The sequence below is a fragment of the Struthio camelus genome, chromosome 8 (genome assembly GCF_040807025.1).
Source record: "Struthio camelus isolate bStrCam1 chromosome 8, bStrCam1.hap1, whole genome shotgun sequence".
In the NCBI taxonomy this organism is placed as follows: Eukaryota; Metazoa; Chordata; class Aves; order Struthioniformes; family Struthionidae; genus Struthio; species Struthio camelus.
Genome location: NC_090949.1, coordinates 33,366,483 through 33,392,994, shown reverse-complemented (window position 1 = coordinate 33,392,994; position 26,512 = coordinate 33,366,483). Strand labels below are relative to the sequence as shown.

General features: G+C 47.8%; 2 protein-coding genes and 1 long non-coding RNA gene across 16 annotated transcripts in view; 2 read left to right on the top strand and 1 right to left on the bottom strand.

Annotated features, from left to right (window-relative positions):
* Positions 1-3,226, top strand: part of FYB2 (FYN binding protein 2) — a 29,015-nt gene extending 25,789 nt beyond the window's left edge. For all 10 annotated transcript variants that reach the window (XR_011142630.1, XR_011142628.1, XR_011142627.1 and 7 more), the window contains exon 21: positions 84-3,226. The gene's annotated coding sequence lies outside the window, so the exon portion shown is untranslated. The remainder of the gene's footprint in view (positions 1-83) is intronic.
* PRKAA2 (protein kinase AMP-activated catalytic subunit alpha 2) lies at positions 648-25,058 on the bottom strand. Of its 4 annotated transcripts, none has more exons than XM_068953280.1 (9): positions 24,950-25,058; positions 18,608-18,749; positions 16,327-16,420; positions 14,873-15,017; positions 13,931-14,018; positions 11,322-11,546; positions 9,065-9,557; positions 6,617-6,743; positions 648-6,481 (listed from the first exon to the last, which is right to left on the bottom strand). In XM_068953280.1, the coding sequence occupies exons 3-9, from the start codon at positions 16,384-16,386 to the stop codon at positions 6,246-6,248; spliced, it is 1,374 nt and encodes a 457-aa protein (XP_068809381.1). In that variant the 5' UTR covers positions 16,387-16,420; positions 18,608-18,749; positions 24,950-25,058; the 3' UTR covers positions 648-6,245. The 4 variants fall into 4 exon arrangements, with proteins under 4 accessions (XP_068809381.1, XP_068809380.1, XP_068809383.1 ...); XM_068953279.1 differs by lacking the exon at positions 24,950-25,058 and adding an exon at positions 24,614-24,730; XM_068953282.1 differs by lacking the exon at positions 24,950-25,058 and adding an exon at positions 24,639-24,713.
* Positions 13,965-15,070, top strand: LOC138068061 (uncharacterized). Of its 2 annotated transcripts, none has more exons than XR_011142641.1 (3): positions 13,965-14,099; positions 14,278-14,405; positions 14,931-15,070. It is a non-coding gene; the product is annotated as an uncharacterized lncRNA (long non-coding RNA). The 2 variants fall into 2 exon arrangements; XR_011142640.1 differs by having other exon boundaries at positions 13,986-14,099; positions 14,208-14,405.
* Positions 25,059-26,512: the final 1,454 nt, after the last annotated feature.

Here is a 26,512-nt window from a genome sequence, read left to right as displayed (position 1 = left end):
TCAAAGCTTGCACTAAATCTCATGTGAATTTTAAACCCTCATCCTCCACATTTCCTTTCAAAACGGAAATCACCATGATACAGCTCTGACTTGCTGAATCTGAGGGAGAAGCAAAATTTCTTAGAAGCCGAGTCTGTGCCACATAAACGCGGTGGAAAGGGGACGGAGGACGGGGACAAGACTGGAGCGCTCGCCGCAGCCTACGTGCTTTAGTTGGGTTTGCGCCCCTCTGCGTCACAGGCATGTATGAACAGACCCCCGAGCTCCCATCCCGCCAAGCAAATTTACCTTTGCAAAAACGCCTCCCAAACGCTTCCCCCGATGCTTTTGCACGAGGAGTCAAGACCTAAGCGAGCGTAGCCGCGAAGCCCCAGGCGCGTTTTGGGGCGGACGGGCCGACAAAGCTTCCTTGACCTCACCCATCGGCTCCGCTGGGGACGTGCTAAAAGGCCGCGAACCCCTGGGCTCGGGGACGCCCTTTTGGTCATGCCTCTCTGTGTATTTTAACTCTCCTCCCTCAGCCTTGGCCACCCCGATGCCGGAGGCTGCACCACCTCCGCCGGCGCCCTGGGACCCGGGAAATGGGCTGCGTTATCCCGGCCGCCGCAGCCTCCCGTGCCTGGGTTTTAAGGATTTGTTGCCATTGCCTCGTTTCATCTCGGACTTTATTAAAGTGCAAACGTCAGCCACGGAGACAGCAATCACATGCAGTGCAGTACGCCCAGAACCGCTTTCCACACCGAGGATGGGAGGTAAAAGGCTTCGTTGTGATTATCTAACGCGCAATGACCTGCGCAAAGGACAAAACTGAACCCAGGCGCGGTGCCCGTCCACAACCGCTACACCCAGACGGGACTGGCAGCGTTAATTTGACAACACAACCTGTCGCGGTCCAGCAGGTGACAACCCACAAGATGCCGAGGCCCAGGAAGTATGTCTAGAACTCCGCGTTTTTTCCGAACTTCACGTTAATGACATTTTTGAAGAGATACTTATACTCAGAGCTTTTCAAAGTTCAGTATTTTAACATGAGAAAGATCATAAATAATTATTCTTTATAGACCCCCCCCCCCAAAAAAAAATTTTTGCAATGGACTAGTCTGGTTGGTATCTCTCAGGGTTTAAGATTATCTGCCCAAAGATACTGGGTCATGGACACTACAGCGATCCTGAGGTTCAGTTTTGCTTTGCACTCTAAAAGGAGAGGGGGAAAAAAAAGGCATTGAGGTACAAAACATGCCAATATAACATGATACAGAACACATGAACATGCTTTCAGCAACACGAATAAATATTTCCATGTCTACAGTACCTACTTCACAGCTTTGTGAGATGACGATAAATTAACTATTTCAAAACTTGAAAAACAGAGATAGTATGAGTATTATAAATAAACTTTGATTTTTAAATTAAGGCAGCTTCAGCAGGAATTTCAAGGTTTTTGTTAAAAACAGACTAAAACAGTAGAAGGTTATTCGTGCTTTACATCTAATTTTTTTTTGATTTACCAACCAGTTCTCCTAATCCCAATGACTGAAAACGTCCACTGAATGCATTTCATATCAGTCCTGCTCTCCGCAAGAGCCAGTGTTTGGTCAATACATATAACGTGGGAACTCTAAAAAACGAGTTCATCTTCCCAGCGTGCCTGTGGAGAGAGGTACCTCTCCATGAATCTGTATGTATTAATCAGTAGTATTAAATCTATGTCCAAGAAGCAGATTGGAAATTCAGAATTACAGGAAGCTGTTGCTTTCTTTCACAAGCAAATGATGAAAATAAATATATGAGGAAAGGACTAAGGATGCCAAAAGAAAGCTTGTACCAGAACTGAGACCTCAAGAAAGGTGACTGTAGTAGCTAGATCATACCTTTAAAACAAACACGGATCCTAACGCTTTCCAGTAAAACGCTATAGAAACTGGAGTGAGGTTTTTTTGGCTCATCTGACAGGAGGGATGTGAGACTCTTCCCTACCCCCCACCCCGAACTAATACAAAAGTCAAGCCAAACAATTGCACAGCTCATGGTACTTCAAGTATCTAGAAACACGGTACGCACGTCTCGTCAGCGTCACTCTGCACATGGCGCATGATTTGTGCACCCGATGCAATAAAAGGACCTGCGACGTCCCGCAGTCGCCACGCGTGTCGAAGGCACGGTTTTGTTCTGTGAACAGGTCTCTTCCTGCTACGTAGCTGTATAAAAGGCTTCCGACAAAGAACAGTAAAATGAATAGGAGTAGACAGGATGGTCATCTCGTGCAAACTTAAGTCTGTTCTGATACGAATTGGCATTATAACTGCAAAAACCGTACAGGCAACATGAACGGGTCGCTTTGTTTTTCATAGCCCTGCCCGTATCCCTGTGCCTGTCCGCACCTTTCGAACTTCATGTGTTTTTCTGACCTGTTAGGGGGGAAAAAAAAAAAAAAATCCATGCTGCCTTAGCTTGTCCAGCTCCGACTCTAGAAAACACAACTGCTCCGAAGGCCGAGGCCGCGCGGGCTTGGGCAGGAGCAGGCGCAAGGGAAGACGGAGCGGGATCCTGAAACGTCCTCGCCATCCCTGCGGCACAGGGCTCGACCGGCTCAGGTAAGCTACTGATGGGCTTTACCTAGAAAAGGGGATAAAAATATCATCCCTTTGCTCCGGCTCGGCTGGTGCGCCGGGATTACTGTGCCTCTGTGGCGGGCGTCCAGGGCGCAGACCTACTCTGCCGGGCGAATACAGCTGAGTGGGAAAGGGAGGGTGAGCTGGTCCCAGCAACAGCTTTAGGGCCAGCAGATAGCTGTGCAAAGAGCCCAACGGCAGGGAAGTCACCTATATATTTTTTTTATATATGTATGTGTGTGTGTGTGTGTGTGTGTGTGTGTACTCACACACACATATATACTAATATGCATGTATACATATATCTATACACATATAAATGTATATCTGCCAAGCAGTACAGTGCAAATTTTTCTGGAATGAGCTCATCCAGGAACTAGCAGATAATGCTGGAGCCAAACTGAGCTGCACCCCTGCGCGGACTCCTTCTCCCTGCGGCGGAGGCAACGTTCGGGTGAACCTGCGCCTTGCAAAGCACAGCCGTCCAGTGGTTTCAAGAATTGCACTTGGAGGAATTCAAGCCTGTTCAGTTCAAGTGCATCTGCCCTGCTGATCCAGATGACCACACATGTATTGGTATAACTCAAAAAAAAAAAAAAAAAAAGAACAAAAACTCAGCACAGTGGAACAGTAATTAGCAAGTATAACTGCAGGACAGTAATGTCTTTGCAGCTGGGAACCAGAAAACAGCCTATCTGGAAAAAAAAAAAACAGTAAAACTTTTCAGCCTATTTCAAAACGCAGCGTGGTTTTGGGTAAGGCTATTGAACGGCCAGGCTAACGCTGTACGTCCGCAGAGGAGCCAGCCCTCGGCAGGGAGCGTTGCGTGGCGAGCCACAGCGCACGCTCTGACCCAGCTGCTCTAGCCCGCTCTGCTGACGCACCGCAGGAGAACTGCGGTATTCTGCTAGCCTCCTTGGCAGGACAGCTGACGCGGATCCATATGTTAGCCAGGGTTTGCATGGGTCCTAGAAGATGCAAAGTGCCACAAACTCTTGTCCTGCAACCTAGAAATCCCACCTGCCACCAGGAAGCAAATGTTTCTTCCTAAGGGAATTTGCTGCTGTTTAGTATTATTAGTTCTGCCGGATGGGAAATTCCAGAGGACAAGTGCAATTTTAAGGCAAGATGTCCGTAGATTTAAATGCATCTGAACTGCAGATTGTACCTAATGCATGAGCCCTTTATCAGCTGGAATTAACTGCGGTTACAGTCATTTCCAGGACAAGCAACTTGGCAAGATGCAATATTGTGAGCTATGATTTTTTAACAGCCTTTTACTTTGCAGATGTATTTTATAGTAGGGGAACGGAGACTCATGCCTCTTTTCTGGGGGGGGAACGTGCCGCCTGCCAAAAGCTGCTGCGGGCAGGCGGGCTGCGCAGGGCTCTACTGCAGTCGTGCCGTTACGCTGGCATGAACTTCCAAGAGCCAGAAACCAGTCTGCTTTTGCCCTGTATTTTTTAAATGAGGGAGGCTGGAGTCTCTGTTCGTGCCCAGTATGACCCGCTAATGCTAGAGCGAAGGAGACGCTCATCACCTGAGAGCCACCAGGCACCGCATCGAAGCCGTTCTCCACCCTAGACTATTTATTTTGTAACGATAATATCATAAAAGCTGGTTACAAAACCTAGGAGTACTACAAATTTTTCCAGTGTTTCTTCTGAAAACAAAAGTGTTCTGCTGCCGGGTTTATAGTCCAAACACTGCTGTGTTGGATTTATCATATGAGAACTTAACAGCAAAACGGATTTTTTTTTTTTTTGGAAGTTTTCTACTTTGTGCGGCTTCTGCAAAAATGGGAGCTGTAAAGTCACGTAAGCGAGAATCAATGAGTAATCATCTGTAACAAAAGTAAGGCAATTTTGTGTTTTTTTAAAAAAGGGACTTCAAGCTGCAAATGTCCACTTAATTGCCAGTAGATGGCAAAAATATCCCATATTTGTCATCGTTACCTAAAATGCTTAGTACAAAAGGCTTAGTATGCCATTCTCTTCCATGCTTCACACAGAAACTCACAGAAAATATAAATTAAAGTGCAACCATACAAAAAATAATAATTCTGAGCAAAAAAAAAAAAACGCTGTGGGTCATAAGAAGCTATCAAAAAGACAGGTTAAGTTGTTAACAGTCAAATGACTGCATACCTGGGACCAACAACCTTGCTAAAGCTCACCTTTGCTTCCTAAACAAAACAAACAAGCACAACCAAAAAGGGGGGGGGGGGAAAAAACCCACCCAGGGTTTTTTTTGGCAAAGTTTTCATAAAGTGTTTGTTCCTTGACTGATTAGACTATGTTCCTTTGCAATCAAGTAAATGGAATTAAACACCATAGCAAAGCCAAGCATGTGTCAGTGCTACCCATGATGTTAAGCCTAAGCAATTAGTAGTAATAGGTCTGTTAAACAAAAATGTCACACATGCACTAGAGTTTACCCTTGAGTACAAGAATTTAACCTTAAAAATCCCCGTAGTCTGTTTTAAAAAATAAAATCCTATCCTTCAGATAGCCAGTAGTAAAAGAAACAGTAAAACTCTTGAGAGATCCCTGCCTTATCAGTAGAGCGGTGAAGGTCACAGTCCATAAAGCATCCGAGGTGCGCGAGGGCCCTTCGGCCCGCGGCCGCTCCGCAGCGGTTTCTCCGTGGGGGCACAGCAGGAGGCCTTCCTACGGAAAAAGGTCGGGCGAAAAGGTAACCGCGTCGAGCCGCGCGGGTCTGGTGCGCGAGCGAGCTGCTCACCGCCGCGGCATGCGGGCGCTGGGGTGGGAGCACGGAGATGCGCCCTGGCCGTCCTTGGGGACAAGGACCGCCTGCAGCAGGTCACGCGAGCCCAGAGCACAGCTGATGCGAGACAGTGGCTGGCCTGAGGTAAATCATAATAATTAAAAAAATAATCATAATAATAATTAAAAAAAAAAAAAGGCAAATAGCCTTCACCTTTGAAAGCGGTGAGCCGGTCAGTGCTTTTCTTGGGCACGTGTGAGCTTTGCCCGTGGCATGAGCCTACATCCCCTACCCCATCTTTGGGGGGCAAGAGAGGGGAGGGTTGGCATTTCCCACTACTGCAGAAGCGTTCGAGCAGCTGGTAGTTTTACGAGGGGGAATAAAAGCTCTGCTGGCACAGGGGCGTAAATGCTGCATAACTATTTTATCACCCCTCTGCTCTGTTTTCGTGTAGTTACTCGTCCGTACCTCTGACCTGGGCCATCCCCATCCTCCTCTCTGCTTGGAAAAACCGAGTGGACACAACATAAACCTCGCTGCACGCTACGTACAGTGCAGGAAGTGATGCTTGGCCACGGTTTTGTAAACCCAGGCTCAACTAGGGGAGCGGCGCTTGCCAAAAACTTAAAAATCCGTTTACTACTTTACAGCCACGTCTTGGTTCACCAGGAAAAAAAAAAAAAAGTGGACTGCATACATTTCACCCTGTGATGAGTGAAATGAAGTTACTTCTAATTTCTTCAATGCTTTGTTAGAGAGGACTCCATCCTCTGAGTCGGTTTTGGGTCTTCTTAAAGAGGATTTGGTTCTGTGTTGCAGAGCGTATAGCAGTGAGAAGGAGGAAGACGAGGAGAAGCAAAGCAGGATGGCGAAGGAGCAACGGCGGCAGAGTGGACGGTGCTGTGGTCAGCGTGCCAGGGCCATGATGAGGCTGGCGCACATCTCGAAGAAGTCCATGGTGTGGCTGCCCAGGCGCGGCGGCACAGCGGGCAGGCTGCCCACGAAGGAGCCGCTCAGCGAGCCCATCAGCGACGGGCACTCGGTGGCGGCGCTGTCGATGCTCAGCCGCGGCCGGTGCAAGCCGGCGGCCGAGCACGAGCGCTGCGGCGTGGACGAGCCCGACCGCTGCTCCATCACGTCATCTGAAAGGAGACCAAAAGGGACTCTGCAGCAGGTAAGAGGCACGTGTGGGGACAGATGTGTAATTTGGGAGGGAAACTTCCCATTTTATGTGGTTTATGTGGTTTACAACTCAAGTTGCAGTATTTCCCACTTACCGTCAATGCTCTTAAAGTCCAAAAGGTAGCTGCGGTTATCAACCTGGTAGAGCTGTAAACTCATTTTCACATAGTTCCCCGTCACCGGGTTCTTCCGGCGCACTCTAAGATGGTAGGAGTTCACCACCTGGAACAGGCAACTGTCTTTCAGGAATAAGATTCAAGGTAGCGAGAAGCGCATTTCTTTCTATTTTTATAACTATAGCAAGAGACGTTTTGAGAAAAATCGAGTTTCGAGAAAGAACAATTCCTTTAAAGTTAAGCGAATGGCTTCATACCCTATTTTCTCCTAAAAGGTGTTTTTAAAACCCTTCTCAGGGCTCTGATTCATCATCCCTCTTGGCAAATGAAGCATTTGGTTTGCCCAGGCACCAAAAATCAATGTTACCCCTCCCTTTACCAGTAGGAATGGCCAAACGTCCGTTCGCAGACCAGCATGTGAGAAACATGCCTAGGACACCAGGGCAGACTGGACAGCTGGGGAAAGCACCCTCTCCCACCAGCACAGCTAAATTCAGTGTTAGTGACTCAGTCCTGCTATGTATTTTCTCTTGCCGCTTCCCACCCCGCAATCTGCTCTATCTAGCTTGTAGTAAGATCTCTTCTAGAGGCTATATTTATGAAGGGAACGCATGGATGGGAAAGCTACTTTGATTAAGAGTCACATCTGAAGTTATTCTTAGGGTGAGAAAGACCTCCGAATATCAAATAAGCCCCACTGCCTACATAAGGACGCTTGGCTCACTCCACGCCGCCTGGAAAGCTGCAGCAGGACTACGGTAGGCTTGCTAGCTCTCTGCAAAAGCGTGCAGCTAACAGATGTCTGGCTGCTGGAGGCAGACACTTCTGGAGACCGTCCACCTCCTCGCGGGCACAGGGAAATCGGGGCTGCTGGGGGCTACTTAGCTTTAAATACAAAACAGTGTTATCAAAATAAGGAGGAGATATCAAGCTTTCAAGAAGACAGCAAATAGCTCGCTAAAGAGAGACATTACTTCTCTAGAGGGAAGTGATGCATTTTCAAATCGATTTTTAGCAAACTGCTGTTAATTATGCAAAAAAGGTAGTAATCTATTTCTGCTCTAGGGTAAATTACAACCGCGGTGATTTTAAATGCTGCTCTTGTCCTCCAAGGTGGAGGCCTGAGCATAAAGGCCTGTGCCAGGGCAGGGACGAGCTCTCTAATGCTGCAGTTTTTCCTGACTAGAGAAAGGGATCCAGGAATCCTTCCAGCCTTGACAGCAGTGAACAGTTCAAACTTCGCCTAATACCTCTAGATAAACATTAAAACTGGTGGTTTCTGCAGCCTTTGAGCCTGGCCTGGGCTTTCTGGGCAGCTGGGATCCAGCTATGAACCCACGGCCTGCACGTCCCGTGAGCGGGATGCTCACAGCGGATCAGGCGAAGGAAGCAACGTTGGTGCTCCTGCAGGAACGATGCTACCCATGCGCAGCACTTGGCATTTCCAAAGCGGCACAGTGACGTTCACCCTGCAGAACCCTTCACACCTGGAATGAGGAGGATATCTGCTACGGTATTACGTGATGATAAAGGTTTGGGCCTAAATTCTCCTTATCTTGCTATTGATGCTCATACAAAGCTGCTGTAAAAGTCAGGTGAGCTCATGTAAACCACTACGCCGTTCTAGGGAAGCAGGGCCAGCAGCAACAATGAGGTCTAACTCTGTGGCAAGGATTTACTTATCTGAACTTGAAAAAGATTAGGGCCAAATGTCGTGTAGCTCTGAAGAAATATCTAAACCAAGTATTACCAGCAAAAAATGTCATCTAGGTTTAAATCAAGTTTCAAGAAGTTCAGCCCTAAAACAGGAAGCAGTAAGCATCTGAAAGCATGAGTCGTCATGGGCATTCCTCCACCTCTGATGAGAAAAATGCCACCGCACCAATTATACAAACAGTTTCAATGCAGTTACAGAACTTTTGCATTCAAAATACTCCACCTCCTATTCTATGCATCATTTAAGAAGGAATAAAGAAAAATATATCACGCCATTTCAGGACACGTGGTTGCTATGACCCAAGCAGAAATGATGAGAGAGTTACTTTTCTCAGGAGCGCCCAAGATGACCTAGCGAGGAATTAGCCACTAAAATTAGAAATGTGACCAGCTCCTCTTATCCCTGCAGCTAAAAAAGTTAAGAATTATCTTTCCAGTCACAGACTTAGAATATTCGAAAAAGTATTCGAAAAGTATTTCTGACATTTCATGTCAGAAATAAATGCCACGTTTATTAAACCAGAACTAGTATTTGAATGCAGTGTACTTGTACAAATAAGTAATAGCAAGAACGATCATCATGTGTGGATACTTGTTTAGAAATAGGTGAGGCTGTACCCATACTCACTGCAACAACCTCACTGATCGACTCAGATTGGATTGTTAGAAAACAATCCGTGAAAACTGCCACAAAGCACGAGTATTTCCTACCTTCCACTCAAAATCCAGCTGCTTCATTGCACGATACACTTCAGCCATAATGTCATAGGGTTTGCTTTGGCTGCGGATTCCCAGGTGCCATTTGGCCTTTTTGACAGTCAAGGGTTTTGGCTTGGTAGTATTCAAAGCATCCAATGGACACCGTGCTTTGGGGCTGTCCGCTATGAGCGGCGGCATGCGCTCGGGGTGCGGCTTCACGCCAGGTGGGATGTCGTCCATGAAGGAGCCAGTGGGGGGGCTGGAGGCCAAGTAGAACTCACTGGCTTGGTTCATGATCCTCCGGTTGTCGATGATCAGGTGGTAGGCGACTGCCAGCTGGTCCTGTGGGTCACCACTGTACAAGCTGTTCATCACCTCTGACTCGGTGCACTCAAACTTCTCGCAGACTTCCCGAACCGCGTCGTCGTCGATGACAGTGGCATCGTAGGAAGGATCTTCTGGGAAGAGGTAACTGGGTAGCTCTTCTTTAAACCACTCATGTTCCCTGGGGGAAAATGCACAGGACAGCAAGTACAGGGGGAGCAATGGTGAGCTCTGGGCTTACTGCGCAATTCAGGTTAGGGTGACTGCTAACAGCAATCCCTGGTCTTCTCCCTAGGAGGATCTGGGCAGCTTTGTCTCGGTGGTTGAAGTGCTTTGCCATGAAAGCAGCAGGGTGTTTCTGCCTCCATGGTGTCCAGGAGGCAGATTCAAAACTCCCTTCCCCTTCTGCCAGCGGTAAGCCATGCAGGGACTGGAAACCAAAACCAGGGCTACGTTCCTGAAAGAGTAGCGTTTATTTATGTGCAAAGGAGGTGGCCAAAATGGGGGGGGGGGGGGGTGAACAAAAAATTGGGTGGCTGCACATACCTCACCTTCATTAGCTCTGGTTTATACCCCAGTGTCCTAGGATGGGGAAGGTAAGCTACCTTCACAACCACACATCACAGCTGCGATGGCCCTTTGTGAGTGTGGTTGCCTCTTTGCCTGGCTCTGAATGAAGACCTCAGCCTTTACCAGATGCTCGTACTTTTTGATCACTATGGATCTAATACAGATATAGAGCCTTGAAGCTATCCAGGTGCCTAATTCCCACTGATTTTCAATACGGTCAATGGCAATTAAGTGGCTAAACTGCACAAAAGGCCAAGTCTGTCTATTCCGCCTATCAGCTGCAGCCTCGCCACATGTGCTGCTTCTCTATCATGCAGTTAGATCCTCTCATCTTAAGGACTCAAGAAATAAAGTAGGCACTCCCAATCTAGATTTTACCTGAAGCGGTACCATAAAGTCATCATTTGCAAATGCATTAAGAAGCCACAGACTCTTGAAAGTCTCTGTAAGAGACGTATGTATGTGCTTAGAACACCAGCTGGATGTAATGATTACTATAAATTTCATAAAACTTATACCAGGTTCCAGTTTTTCAAAACATTTGTAAAAGTAACCAGATGATTGTGAAAATTTCACAGTCATACTATCAGCCACTTTTAATGATATCTGAAGGCACAAATATCTGCTACAGAATCTAATTGTTCCCTTTGCTCTGAATTTCCAAGTTAAGTACGCAGGTAAAGGTTCATGGCCATTGCATTCATTGACTAGACTAGAAAACTATGCTGCATTTAAAGGTGACCCATTCGTTCACCTTAAGAAACATTTTAAATTATATGTGATATTTTAGGACTAAGTGGACTTATATGTGGATATTTTAGGACTTAGTGATTCCTGTGTTCCTCTTTCATCTTTTTTATTGGACAGACCAGGAAGGAAAATGATTACCCTTTTGTTCTGAACTGGTACTCAGAAGGAGGTGGTCTCAAAATAAAGTAATGAAAAATGTCTGGTGAGTCTTAGGTTCTTAGGATTACTACATGATAGAGCTGGTTTGGCTAGGTGCTATTAGATTTCTGAGGCAATAAAATAGCATTGTGTGTGTGTGTGTGTGTGTGTGTGTTTTCTCTCTCAAATGTTTTCTTCCACATCAAACTGTGCTTGTGAAGAAGTCATCACTCCAGGCTATTTCTCATCCCCCACTGCCAGGAGTCAACATCCCACCTCTCTGCCTGCACGACGGTTTGCAGGAGCGCGCCTTAAATCACTCAAGACAAAAATCAGTTGGATTAGCTGACTATTCCCGGAAACTAAGCTGCCCAACTGCCAGTGGATGACGCACAGGGTGGGGAGCGTCCTCTGCCCCCAGCAGGTCAAGGTCTGGAAGAGGATACTGGCCACCCAAGCGCAGCCTGCCTGCCCCAGGTGGCATTACCTGATGTCCTTGATGGTTGCTCGTTTGAGTGGGTCAACCTGCAGCATGTGCATGAGGAGAGTGGCGACCGAGCGATTGAGGTATTCAGGGATGTAAAACACGCCACCCCGGATCTTCTTGAAGAGGGTGGGGACGTGCTCATCGTCAAAGGGTAGCGTGCCACAGAGGAGGGCGTAGAGGATAACGCCGCAGCTCCAGATGTCCACCTCTGGGCCGGCATACAACCTGCGCCAAGCCAAGGCAATGAAAAAGCCATCACCCTTCGGTTTTCCTCCCGTTCCTCATGTTCTTGGTTGGCAGGACAAGTCCTGCAGGGCAGATGTCCCTGCCGTTCAGCGGTACCTCTGCCAGCTCCCCCATGCTGCTCCTTCATCATCACCTTCCTCATGTGAATACCCCCAAGCCTGCTTAAGTCAAAGAAAATGCTTAAGGATTAGGGTAAATAACTTCCATAGCTGATGGTGGCTGACCATGCTCCTTTGGGGGGCCGTGGCCTAAGGACTGGTTATGCGCCTGGCTCTCCCAGCCCCGTGTTTCCACGAGCTCCGCAAGGCCGCTTGTTCCTCTGCCTCAAGCGCTGAGGGACTCAGCCAATGTTTCCCGTTCATTCGCCGAGGCAGGTTAAATGGCAGGCAGATATTATATCTCCCAGTGGTTATTTTCGGTTGAAGCTTGCGTGCTGGTATGCAAGTGTTCCTGCTTCTCACAAGCTGCCAACATGCTCCCTGGAATCTCCGAGTCTGGACACCCCACATATACAGGTTTTACTCCCGCTTGCTTGCTTGATTTGCTTGTTTTTATCTTTTTGCTACAACTGATGCTTCTTTTGGACAAGATTTTGGGAAAGCAGTGCCTGCCCTTGGGCTCTAAAATCATATCAAAATGTGGAGATTGAAATGGAAACAAAAAAGTCTTTTCATTAAACCTGACTATCCTGCACTTGCTGCTCCTGAAGAGGACTGCTGCAAATGCACCTGACGTACAAAAAGTGCAGAAAGCAGTACTGTGGGCTGTCGTTCTCCAGCCCACTCTGAACACTACCAAATCACCTAAATCCAGCTTTACTTCCAAGCGTGAGAAAATCCCCGCTGAGGCCACTGAGAGCAGCAAAGAAAGGGCATTTGGAAACGGGGACAGAGAGTTCGATGTCCCTCTAGTCCTGCCTCTATGTCTGATTTTACCAGATAGGAAGCCGTATTGTTTTGCTGCTACCCATGTTGTTTGAACAGTTGATTTGACTTTTAGGCCCAAATGAGATGCATTTTTATTACCCTGAAACCTGAGCTTTTACGCTCTGCTACCTTTATGCTCTACCCAGCCAGGGCAGCACAGACCTTGAACCAGCTCACCTACTCTGGCCTTCCACAGAAATGCACAGGCAACAGGTCTATCCCGCTGCAGAATTAGCAGATCGTTCCTGACAACCTCCCCTCGCCCCACAGACGTCATCTGATATGGCTACAGCCCTGCGAGAGGGCAGCGTGGCTGCTTTTTGGAGCTGTGGTAGAATTTCTGGCTTTGTCCTCTTTTTCGCAGTCAGGATTTACGTGCTCTTATACGTAGAGCTGTATTCACGACAGGGGTTTTGGATGATGGTCTAATTCCTAGGTGCTTTGCCAATGCTCGCGCTGGTGTGAGCAGGCATAAAATAATCCTGATTGCAGCTAACACCCTTTAAACAAAATGTTGTATTTGCAAGTTACTGTTATAGGCAAAATATGCTGGATTATGAAAACTAATGGTGATGCAAAGGATGATTCAAAAACGTAGGGTAGATAATTAGGAGACAAGCAGTCCGAAATACCACACAGAGGACTGAAAGCTAGAAAAACTGTGTTTCTAATCTTTGTTTGCTAGTATGTAGAGTTAGGTAAATAAGCAATTTCTACATAACTTTGTTTTCTGACCATAAAATATAGGAGGTAATACTTCCACATCAATGGGGCAAAGTTGGACACACTGCTTAAGGTTGAATTCAAAATGCAGTGTGCTGTACAGATGCTACATACTGGCAGTATGTAGTCGAGATATGCAGCTACTATGGAGTTTGGTCAATTCAGTTCAACATGTCAAAACAAAAACGATGATGGTTGACCTGATTCTCAGGAGAAAAAATAGCTTTAAGGAACCAGAATACAAGGACTTTTAAGCAGAAAAGCTTAAGAATGTAGGAAAGTGATTAAAAATTTTACTGATAGATCTACGGGTAAATGGTTTCCCTTGTTAACACTGTATTTTATGTTATAGTTGGGCAGGAGAGAAGGGGGTGGCCTGGAAAAGCCTTTCCATCTGAAACCTCAGTAGTTTTGTCCAAAAAGTATTTTTTAAACTCTCTTTAATTAGCTATATAAACAATAAATACCTGCTATTAATTAATCCTCCATAATAAATATCTTTAGCAAGACTACATTTTGCTAATATAACTATTATTGAGAAAGAAAACAACCAAGAAAGCCTCAAGATTTTACCAGCAGATTAAGTCAAACATAAAATATAGGCTGGAAGGATTCAGCTGCTTTTACTAGATGGGTAAAGCTGTTTCCAGTCAGAAGAACAAATGAAAAGACCATGAGCTCACGTATGCTTTGACTAAAAGTGGCATGTCCTACCTTCCAGAGATGACTTCGGGGGCCGCGTAGTTTGGGGAACCACAGCTGGTTCGTAGAAATTCACCATCTGACATCATGTTGGACAAGCCTAAAAACAAGACGCTGAGATATTGACGTTTGACAAGAAGGTCCAGCCTGAGAGGACTCTGTGCCACGCAGAGGAGGACAGGTACGGCAAGCAGAGTCGGGAAACTGGGAAGGGAACTGCTGACACAACATAGGTAGACTCCTTTGAGCCGGCTTGCTAATGACAGTAACTATTATTTTTTCACCTCAGAATGAGGAATATTCATTCCAGGCTCATTGTGCTTCTCTGAGTTGCAAACCCCCGAGTATTCTTTCTTTAGCACAGTGGAAAGAAGATGCACTCCACTTCAGAGTACATCCTTTCCATGGGAATTGCGTGGCGTTCTGAAATGCGTAAATCTTCAAAAGGATCTGTCGCTGCTAGAAAGGACTCGCTGGGACGGAGCTGGTAACCAGCTTTTTCAGTTGCGTTTCAATCAGTAATGCCACTTAAAGGCTCCTGCTACTGTTTGTTCGTAAAATAAAGTGAGGCTAAGAGCACATGGCCATACTTAAGGAGAACCTGCATGAAAATAAACACATGCAGCCAGGTCTCACCCTGGAATTAACTGCGCTAAGTCTGTATGAAACATAAATTAGCTAAGTCTTTATATTAGGTGATTATACTAAAACATAGTGAAGATTTGCAAATTACCTTGCTCCTCCATTATTAATGCAAGCACAGGAGAAGCCTACAATAAGTAATCCCTGAATTTTGCTAAAGGGCCAGTGTTTATAACTGTGGGCTTTTCAGGTGAAGAAACTGCTAGCAGTTATGAAAACAGAGGCTGGGTTTTGTAAGGCGCTCTAGGCAGCCCCACTCCACAAGTGGCTCGTAGCTGGCTGCATTTCTGGCGTGCTGTCGAGGTCACATACCAAAATCAGCTATCTTTGCATTCATGTGCGCATCCAGCAACACGTTCTCCGGTTTCAGGTCTCTGTGGACAACCATGTGCCTGTGGCAGTAATCCACCGCGGAGAGGATCTGCTGGAAGAGGCGCCTCGCCTCTGCCTCTTCAACCTGCGAACGCAAGGGGAAACGGTCCTCAAGGTTTCTCTGAATGTGCAGCTGGCAACGAAAGGTTTGACTTAGCAAGGAGCCAAAACGCTATGTGGCGCACAGATGAAATTACAGTATGTTCCTGACCACGTTGTAACCCGCAGCAAATAAAGCAGGCTTCCCCCTTGCATTTTATAACGCGCTGGTGTTTTCAAGTGATATAGCCCCTAACTGGGGGGAACGAGATGAAGTGAGGAAGCTAGATTTAGACGGGCTACCAAGGAGAACTTGTTGGTCAGACTTATTTGGCAAGGGTCTGCTTTCTCAAGGGAACGGGCTGGAGATCTGCTCTGCGGCATAGGCACATCGAGGCTGGACAAAACGCCGCACAGCGCGCTGCAGGGAGCAATTCATCACAGGCTAACGGAGTAGGTAGCTCTGGAAAAAGCTCAAGGTGAGATATAGCAACGATGCTATATTCAGAGAAACTAGGTCCCATAAAGTATGAGACTGACCATTTTCACCGGGGAATTTCTAAAGATTCCCTTTGTGAGAAATGTAGTTTCTGAATCTGAAAGTTCAGAAGGGATCCAAATTAGTCATTTTAAAGATCCATATGGGCCAAATGTGCTGAAAATCAGAACTGCATGTAGAACAGTAAAAGAGTATAGAGTTAGTTCCCTCTACCAGTGCACTATCATAAAACAGCTTAGAGTAAATGTATTGATTTTGTTGCAATATAGAGAAGCAATGTATGACAGGCTGATCCTCCAACTGAAGCTGTGTGTCCATTTTAGCCCATTTTTATCTTTGCTTTCCAATTGCTCCCTACCTATGAGGATGCCCATAGGGCAGATACTAATGATTTTCTTCATAAGCGTAATAGCGTTTCATGCCTCAGGTAATTTATGCCTATTGGCAATAGTGGCATTTGAAAATATGAGTTCAAATAAGCCACGTCTTTAGACAGTCAGCCTGAGTCTGGGGGAGGCAAAGTGCCAGGATAGAGACCACGCTGGAACGCTCTTAGCTCCATAGCTAAGAACTGCGAAAATATGCTAGTTTTCCAAATATTTTTACCAAGCAACACGATGCTTTGGATCTTTTTGTTTGCACATCAAAATACATTCCAGGGCGTTGCGGAAAGAAAAAAAAAAGCGCACGCAACTTTCCTGCAGGCTGCGTACGAGACACTCCAGATGGGACTACTATGAAGCAAGCTCTATTTTCGGCCTTATCCTTCAACGCGTCCCCTCTAGCAGTCATTTTACTTCTGAACCTCCTCCTCTTCGCACACGGGTGTTTGGGTTGACGTGGTACTGCCACTTACCCGGCCGTGCTTACAGATGTAATCAAATAATTCACCGCCAGACACATATTCCATCACCATGAAGAAGTCAGTTGGAGTGCTGATGACTTGGTACCTTTAAAAACACAAGCCTCTTTAGAAATAATTATTCACTAAGGACAGGGAAAGGCTTGTAAACAGATTATTAGTTTCACTTCCACTCTGAAAATAAGGATGTGTTTGAATCTTGCATTTATAATTGCTTCCCATTTCTGAAAAAGCCATCTCTTATTTCATGGGGTGAGTAAGTATAATCTTTCACTTGTCTACTGAAAGGATCTCTTTTATGGACTTACTTTTTTCCTTTGAGCTTTTACATAATCCTCTGAAATCTCTGCCAGAAAAGTCTATCGCATTTAGGACTGGCCTGACTTTCAAATTTCCATTTTGGATAAGATCTGCAGCAATGTCTTTAGAAATGAAGGCTTCACGAAAACAAGGGTGGGGATATTTATTTTCCCTCCCTACTGAGAAGAGGGAAAAGAGCTCTAGACACTAGAGGGAGCTACTTTTGTAAAGGTATTGAAATACTTCATGGCAACAAAGACGAGCATCCAAAAGACCACAATTATTTTTCAAATATTAAAGTCCTCTAAAATCTAGAATGGGGGCGCGGGTATGTGAAAAAGAGTATCGCTCTTGCCTTACCCATTTTTCTCTCCCCCTTCACCCAAATGAATGATTCCTACAAATGTACCTCAGTTTCCCAGCAGCTCTAAGCTGCCGTTGATCAAGTGAGGTCAATGTAGCTATACCACTTCACAGCAACACCAGCCGAGACGCCACTTGCTTTTCTTTTAGACACATCTGTGTTTGCCTTTTCAGGGCTAAATTTCTGTGGGCTGTGTTATTTGATTTGGTTGTGTTATTTAATTTGAAGTGAGCAGATTTGAAGTGGAGTAAGAAATTTAAAGAGATTAGCAAGTGAACAGGTGATAAAGTCCCATAAAGTTCAGTAAAGCTCAATTTAATTTTTCTAAACAGCTTTGGACGCAGACATGCAAATTATTCTTAATAGCAGTAACAGTTTATACATACACACACACACACACACACACGCACATATACACAAAGCGAGGGAGAGATGCCACAAGTGACTGAAATAGGAGGCATATGTTCTATAGTCTCTACTTACCTCTTTTCTTTAACACACTATTTCAGGATTGTACTATTTAGTGTAGTCATACTGGTATTCTTCAACTGGGTTTAATATTTAGGCTTTAATAGTTTGTTTGACAAATGTGTGAACAGGACTTAGCTTGTGGGATGCTGGATGCCCAGCTGAGAACTCTCGCTGGCGTATTCATGAAATAATGCCAATCTGTTCTCAAATAAATCCACGGAGCTGTGAAGTTACTCTAAAGTCAACAGTTGCTCTATAGTTAGTTATTTAACTGTAGGGAGAATTTGTTTTCCCTTGCCTCTAAGGCCCAGGTATTTGCTATATCTCATGCCAGTTTTAAGGCTGACCTAAATGTCAACTTATCCTTCCAGTTACCATTCAACAGCTTTCTTTTATAGAAATGCCAAAGATATTATCGCGTGCCTCATTAATGTGGACTGGCTGCACAAACTGGGGATTGAGAAGGAATCCCAGCGGCTGGAGTGCAGGTGCTGATTTACAACTTAAATTCAGGTTCATCAGAGTGGCAATTTTGAAAACTTATGTCTGAATAATAAACAAAATTGTTCCTTTAAGCTCTGGATAATCAGGCCATTAAAACAGAAATCCTATTGACTTAAGGCCAAGGCTCCACTCTAGGAGCCTAACCGTGCTGTAATTCCTCAGGCAAAATTCTCGGTGGCTTCACCTCCGCAGATATCAAGCCAAACAAGGACGATTACAAAAAGGCCAACTGGTTTGTGCAGCAGTTAGTTAATAGCATCTTGACGCAGTAAGGCCCAAACCATCACTACGCATCTTTGTAGGGGACTCTGCCTGGAAGAGAGGACGGTTTGGACAGGCTTAACGGAGCAGAAAGTGGTGCACGGGCTGGGTCTGTTGGCTGTTATCCTCCTAATATCCCAAACTCCCAATGAAAGAAGCATCTCCCACCATTTCTGAAGGCGTTGATTGTGTCCCTGGATAAGCTACTGGAAGGACTCTAGAAAAGCAACATTTGGCTCTAATTTGCAAAAAACTGACCGCGGGCCTAACATCTTGTACGACTGTAAGTCACCTCCTGTAAGCGGGTCAACTGTGCAGGTAAAGCCTCTGCGGGATGGAGGAGTAGCACGAGCACATGGAAGAAAGGGTACTTACAGTTTGATAATATGGGGGTGCCGGAAGAGTTTTAGGTTTTGAATTTCTCGTTTGATTTTCCCAACCACGTCCAGGCTGCGTATTTTCTGTCTGTTTAGAATTTTTACTGCTACTTTGTGCCCCGTCAGCAGGTGTTCTCCGACTAACAGAAAGAGAGCATTGCACAGTTACTAGAGCACCACTTCAGGGCACTGAGATTGAGGGTTTCTAAGCAAAAAGTAACTATGGAAGGGGGAAAAAAAAGGAAGCAAAGCGGGGTATTCCGGATACAATCTGGATACTAAGACTTTGATACTAAGACTTCATTTTCCTCACCTCACCTCTACATACTCTTCCCACATCTCTTACGCCCTGTTCTAGGGAGAAAAGTCGGAATCAAACGCGCTGGAAAGCGGTAGATTTAAAACAAGCAGAAGGAAATGCTTTTTCGTACAATGCAAAACTGAAACTGTGGAATTCAGCACCACAAAGTATAAATGAGTTCAAAACCAAATTAGACACGTTGGTAAGAGGCAAATTCTGCTGGACCTATCAAATATGACAATTCCGACAAAGAATAATGGAATGTCTTCAAGTTGTTTTTTGTCTCTTTAGTATATTATTTTTCCCAGCAGAGTCTTAAAAGACAGAAGAGAGGGGACTTATCTGCAAAAAATACTCGAGTAAATATGACAGAGTGAGTTAGTAGGGGAGGTCATACCCAAAGCTAATTTGCAAGGATTTATAGCATGTAAAGGTTACATCAATCAGAAACAGATATATTCAAATGGCAGGGGAGAATCACTACTGTAACACACAGGCTGAGCAAACCCCTAATAAGCCAGTCTTAAATCTAGACCATCACACTTCTTTAAAAAAAAAAACGACATAGGGATTTTTCCCTGCCCAAAATAGGACTGCAAGATTTGCATTACTAAAGCGAATGTCTATTTATATTTTCTCAAGCATGTTTCTTGCCTTGACAACAAGGTTTAGGAACACAATACTGTACTGCAAGAGCTCTAATGAATTCTAGTTTTAGAAAGGATACAAACTTTAATATAGGATTTTAAAACATACCCTCGGTAAAAACTGGGATGCTGATGCTCATTTCCGGGGTACATTGGGATGAACAGTAACCACAAGTGATTTACACCAGCAGTAATTCCACTGCCACCAGTGGCACTGCGCTGATTTAATAACGGTGTAAAGTGAATTCAGAATGTGATCCATTTGTTAGCAATTAACAGGCCATACCAAGAAAAAAAAAAGCTCTGTGTGTAGGAAGGCAAAATTTCAATTGAAGTTAACATCAGAAACTGCTGGAAAACTGACAATCAGATGTTCAGATGCAAGACGGTTCTCTGGCAAGGAGTTATACTTTGTCAGTATTTTCTCGTGTGATATTAAAAATGGTGAGATACAGAGGGCTGCACAGAAAACTTGCTTACAGTAAATGTAGCACTCACACGTAGGGAGCCCAAACCGTAGAGCAGAAGGGGCTAATAACTGTGAGCAAACCTTGTCATCACATTATGAGAAGTCTATGGTTTTGGAGACTCTAACGAGACGGCGGGTAGAAGAACCTGCGTGACCAGCCGCGGCCGGCGACCGAGCGGCCGCGCGAGGTGACCGAGGTTGCTATTATTAGCCGGGAGATAAGACCCGCCGGAGATTCTTTCCTCAATAAGAGCATCCTAAAAATAAAACACTTCACTGCCCTTGGAAATTAAAGCGCCTCTTTAAACGCCCTTCGCCTTCCTCACAACACGTTAAGCGCCTACACGAAAGGGAAACACATGAAGTTTTGCACGAGCGATGCAAGCGCGGGAGCGGCCGGAGGCTGCGGCGAGCGCCCCGGCGCAGGGCTCGCGCTTCGCCCCGGTTCGCGCGACAGCGAGAGGCAGCGCAACGCTGGCAGACCTCTTCAAAGCCAGCTCCTTCCCCAGCGGCATTGGATTTGGCTGCCGGTAATAGCTGCGATACCGCCACCGCCGCCGCGAGCGCTGCTTTGGAAAGCTGCGCCCAACTCCGGTAGCCCCGCTAAAGCGCTGGCACGCACAAAGCCGGCGGTAGGGGAGCGGAGGAACGGCAAGAGAAGAGAGCCCTGCTCCCTGTCATCCCTGGTTTCGAGACAACCCTTTCTGGCCTCACACCAGCAGCACAGTGCACACTTGGAAAAATTTTCATTATACCCTTGGAGAAGGGAGAAAAAAAAAAAAAAGCCATGTCCAGAATGAGTAATTGTTGTTTTTATACCGTTACTGAGCGGTTCATCTTCGTCTCATCCATGCCAAACAATGCATAACTCCGTGAAGGTTCTCTAGTTCAAACACATGAATAATTAAAAATAAACAGTCTATTTTGTAATCCATCTTTTGCTTTCAGTAAGCATTAGATACAGCGATATTATTGTTTCAGTCCCTAGTGGCTTGTTAAGCCTGCTCGAATGTCTTGAGAGACAGAGACAGCCAGAGAGAATATCATTTGCCATGTGGTGGGAGCCTTCCAGGTTTCTCTTCTTGCAGCTTGCAGATACTGAAATCTTTACATGTGCCAGTAAGGACAATTTTCGACCCTGCTTAGTAAGCGAGCAGGTCTCAGAGGAGATCTCCGAGCCAGCGGGGTGTCCGCTGGGGCAAGCCTGGTGCAAAGGCCCTTCTCGTCCCACGTTACTGCCACCACCGGCAGCTGCCAAAAGCCCTGGGGAAGGGGGGGGCTTCCTTCTCACTGATGCCCTGGATTAAAAGCCTGAGGGAGCAGGACGGGCTGAGTGGTCCGTTAGAAAAGGGATCTGAGCATCTGCCTCATCTTTTTGGAACGAGCATCCTGGTAAGCTGTGCTATTGCCTGGGCACACGAAAGCTTCAGCATCAGAGGTTATTAAGGATAGAAGGGAAGAGACATAATAACATTAGTTCCTGAAAGAAGACCCTTCTAATTTAGTTATTTTATAACAGAAAAAAATGAGGAGAAATAGTGCTTATAGCTCACAGTAAGCTGAGATAATCGTTGAAGTCTCCTGGCATCATGGCTTTTTAGGGCAGATACCAACAAGCGCTACCTCTGGGTGCGTGTTTGAGGCAGCACAGGTAAAGGAAGCATTTAAGATGCTTGCAAATGCTTTGGGAGGAATATACAAGTTTGAGGGCGCAGGGCGAGAACTTTTTTCCTATCAATCAGCTGCCTATTCCAGCCCTTATCGTAGCCCTAAGTTAAACATGAAATCAAGGGAAAGCATATATTTAGCAAAGCTGTATTAATTCTGTCCCACTGCCATTTGCTTAAACCTTATATCATCCTTCCCTTCATCTGTTTGGTCTCTTTAAATTTATTATCCCTGGTTGTCCGTCAGTAGCAATTATATAGTGCCTTGGAAAAGGGGATCTGACCCTGCTCAAGCCCAAAGGTACCAAAATAATAACCAACGCACACATATCACCAAAGAAATATAGGCCCTTGAGGGACCACAAAATTGATCACCTTGGTGACCAGCAAGCGTGGGGACAGAAACCACCAAGTGGCCACCCAGGACTTCATGCGTGATACCACATGAAAAAATATTTGCATTACTCAGCTGTATTTTGATTGAAACTCTCAAAGCAGCAACCACCATGAACTCCATCGTGCAACCTCTGTGGTCGCAGGGAGAGCAATGGGGTGGGATATGCCTAAGGAAAACACAGGAGCAATTTATCTCATCCGTTCTTAATCTCACCATGCTAACGAGTGAGGTACCACCCTCTTCCTTCCATGCTTCACTCAATGTAAAAGCCAAGAGAATTCCCTTACAGCCACCTGAATTTTATTTCCTGCAAGTTAATCTCCAAAATCCTGCTCTCATCTACCAGGTGCTTTGCTCTCCTCGCCTTGCATGTGCCAGCGCCAGCACTTGCGTGGTCTCCCCCTGCAAGAGGGTCGCAATGACTTTTTCTGTAGCAGCTCTGGTTTCTGATGGCTTCAAGTGACTACTCAGCTACAGCCACAAATTCAAGCTGTGGTTAGTACAGCAATTTCACAACCCCCTTCCTCCCTGCTTCTAATGCCATTTTCTTTTTCCTTAATGACTGTAATCTAATTTATGATTTCTTAACTTTGGAGGGTGAGGCAGGAAACCCTGCTTCTCACAAAGTCTAGTGCGAGCCAGAGTTTGAAGAAAAAACAGCAGCAAAAAAAAAAAAAAAGTAACTGATGGCATCTCCCTCCATAGTTAAAAAATCCAACAGGCAGAATCTCTTTGTTTTGTTTCACGTTTCCTGCTAAACAGGATGAATTCAGGGTATTCTAATGCTGTTTTGATTAAGATGCTATAATGCCATATAAACAGCAGATCTAGTTTCTTCATCTAAGTTTCCAGTCTCAAGTCCAAATTTCGTCTGTCAAACGCAGACTGATGTTACAGGCAACATGCTGAGGAAAAGAATATATATGTGTATAGGGTACCACTTAACCATAACTGATTTTGAGTTAGGAAATCTCCTTTATTTTAAATGTCTCTTTGGAAACTGTCAGGTTTTACAAAAATCGGGCTATATACAGCGTGTGCGTGGTGTTCATGCTAGCTAGTTGAGAAAGGTAGCTAAGAGAAAAGGCTACTGTTGGCAGGCTTAACTTGTTCTGTAGGGGGAAAAAATTGCCTTTGGAGCACTTTTGGAGCTCTGCTCGTACACATGAGTGATTTACATGGTCCTCACTGTTAGAAGTATTTATTCTGATAATTCTTTAGGCAGTGGATTTGTGGGTTTAGATGAAACAGAGTAATATATTTTTAGGGGTCTGATTAATGGTCACGGGTGGATTTAGCTCCAGTGGTGGAGGTGGCTCCTCTCCCCTGCTGTCAGTTTTGGTTTATTTTAATGCCGCAGTCCCTGAGCGTGTGCACATCACCCGTTTGACCAGCCACAGGATGCCGCCGGTAACTCCAGCAGCAGGGCAGGGTGCACAGCGGAGGGTGGTAGCTGCTCTGCCAGCCGTACCTAAATCATCAGTCACAGCTCTTTGTTTTGCTTAGATGCAAGTTTTGTACAGTATCTTTGATTTTTTTAACTTGGTTCAAAGGTAACAGTTGCATGCAACAGAATTAAATAGAAAAAGAAATACAAATCTTTGCAAATCTTCCAGTCAGGTAAAGTAAAGCTGGTGCTTTACGTGAAAATGAGAGTTGTCTCCTTGCTGGCGTGAACCACGCGGGAAACCCTGTGTGTGAATGAAGCCTGACCCAAGTTCTCCACCGCTCCTGCCTCAGGCCTTGTCTCCCCCTGCCCCGTGAGAGTGGCTTCCCGCGCTCCCAGCAAGGCTGTTGGCTTCCCAGGGCGAGAGGTACCGCGACAGCAGAAGAAACCCCTTCTGCTCCCGGTTCCTGCCACCCGCCCGGCTGCGAAGCGCTTGTCCCCCCTTTCCCAAAACCAGCAGAGCGGCCCCAGAGGGATGGGGACGCGCGGGCTCCTGCCCGAGGCGCGCGCTGCCGCTCATCCTTTGCGTCCATCACCCTGCCGCGAAGAAGGAAAGTTTGCAGGGGTGTGAGGCAGGCGCTCGGGGGGACGAGGAGGGCAGCAGCTCGCAGGGACCGTCCGGCCGCTCGAGGGAGAGCGCGGGTGCCGCCCGCGAGCCCCGCACCCCGTCTGCCCCGGCAGAAGCGTCCTGCGCTCGGCGCGTGCCACGAGCCCCCGCGGCCGAGGGGCTGCGCGCCCCGCGGGATGCTCCGTGCCCCGCGGGATGCTGCGCGCCCCGCGGGACGGGCCGGGCCGGGCCGGGCCGCGGCCGCCGAGCGCGCTCCGCGCTGCGCCCGCCGCCCCGGAGAGCCGCGCGCGCAGGCCGCGCCGAGGCGCGGAGCGGGGCCGCGCACCGCGCCGGCAGGCGGCGGCGGAGGAGCCGGGCCCGCGGGTGCGTGCGCGGAGCGGCCCCCGGGGAGGGGAGCGGGGAAAGAGGGCGGGGGGGGGGGAGCCGCGGAGGGGGCGCGGAGCCAGCGCTCCCCCCCCCTCCCCGCGCCGCGCCGCCCGCCCTGCCCACCGCGGCCGCGGTACTCAGCTCTTGACTTTGCCGAAGGTGCCGACCCCCAGGGTGTCGCCCAGCACGTAGTGGCCGATCTTCACCCGCCCGTCGTGCTTCTGCTTCTCGGCCATGTTCGCCCCCCGCGGCCGGACCACAATGCACAGGGCCGGCCGGGCGCGGTGCGGCGCGGCGGCGGCGGCGGGGCGGGCGCAGCGGGGCGCCGCGAGGCCACGGTGGGGGGCGGCGGCGGCCTCCTCGGGGGGCACCTGCCGTGGGGGGTGACATCTACCGGGGGTGACACCCTTCCGGGAGTGACACCTGCCTTGGGGGTGATGCTCTCCTCCCGGAGGGGTGGGGGGGATGCCCTCCGTACCGTGCGCTCTCCGTGGGATGGTCCCTCCTTAGGGCACACCTGGCTCTGGGTGGCGGCCAGCTTGGGGTGCACCTGCCCAGGGTGACACCCTCCTGGGAGTGACAGCCAGGGTGATGCTCTCCTAGGGCTGTGTCCTCCTTCTGGTGCACCCTGCTTGGGACGATCCCTCCTAAAGGCACACCCAGCTGGGGATGGTAGCGAGCTTGGGGTGTATCTGCCTGGGGTGGCACCCTCCTGGGAGTGACACACCCCTGAGGGTGACATGCTCCTTGGGGTGTATCTGCCTGGGGTGACACCCTCCTGGGAGTGACACACCCCTGAGGGTGACATGCTCCTTGGGGTGCATCTGCCTGGGGTGACACCCTCCTGGGAGTGACACACCCCTGAGGGTGACATGCTCCTTGGGGTGCACCTGCCCAGGGTTCGGGATGGGGCCTTAGGGCTGGAGAGCCTGCCCACCTAGGAGGGATGTCGTGGGGTGGGGGCATGGTGCAGCTCCTGCCCTGTGGGGCCCAGCCCCAGTTCTGGCGGGAGATGAGGTGGGAGGGTGGACAGGGCTGGTCACAGCGCAATAATGGGGATGGTGATGGGATGAGGGACACTGGACACGTGGTGGCAGGACTGGGCAGGCTGGCAAAATTCAGCGTTGGAGCAGTTGGATGGCAGCGTGGTGCTGAGTGCAGAGCAGTGGTGGTGCCAGGTCTCGGGACCCTGCCGCATTGAGGCAGGACGATGGACCTGTGGATGTCTCCATGCTGCCTTTCACCTGTCTGCAAGCAGCGGAGCTTGAGCACACGTGAGTGTGTTCACACGAGCGTGGCTGGGACCGGCTGCGTTTGGGTTGGTGGTAGCACTACCACCCCGGGCAGCTGTCAGGCGTTGCATTGCGTGGTGGTGGTCAATAAGTGGTACTCGCTTGGCAAAGCAGACACAGGAGCTTTCTTGTTGGTCAAAACTATATTAACATAAAGGAGCAAAACAGGTTCAAGGGGAAGGACACATCGATACATTGATAGCTGGTGCGGCCAGCTGAAACCATCTATACCTGCTCACAGCGCTTCCCTCTTCGCAGCTCCCCTACACGGACACCAAAGCTGGCCTTTGGGTCACCACCTTCTCTGTCTCCCTTTTTGCTTTTCTTCTCCTCCGCCGTTATGTTCTGTTCATGTCAGCTGTTTCTCATTAGTTGCATCTTTGCATTCTTCCCCACTCTGAAATTACCTTCTGACCACCCCCAGGTCCTTCCTGGAGCCCTTCTTCTCCTCATCTTGACTGGGAAGCCCATTCTGGTTTTCTCCTTCCCCTCACCTCCCTCTTCCCAGGCACTCCGGCAGGGGCAGGTCTCCAAGGGAAGTGGTTGGTGTGAGGGGCTGGTCGGGGGCTCTACTCCAAGTGGCTGTAGCCGGGCTTGGCGCCCGCATGCCCCTTCGGGACTGCCCCGTGTTTCTCACTCAGGCTTCTGGGGGAGGACTCTGGCTGGGGAACTCCAAACCCACGCCGTATTGTGGACCCACGTGCAGTAAGTGAGGCCGACCGGGAGCCTCGTTCCAACCTTGCACTTAA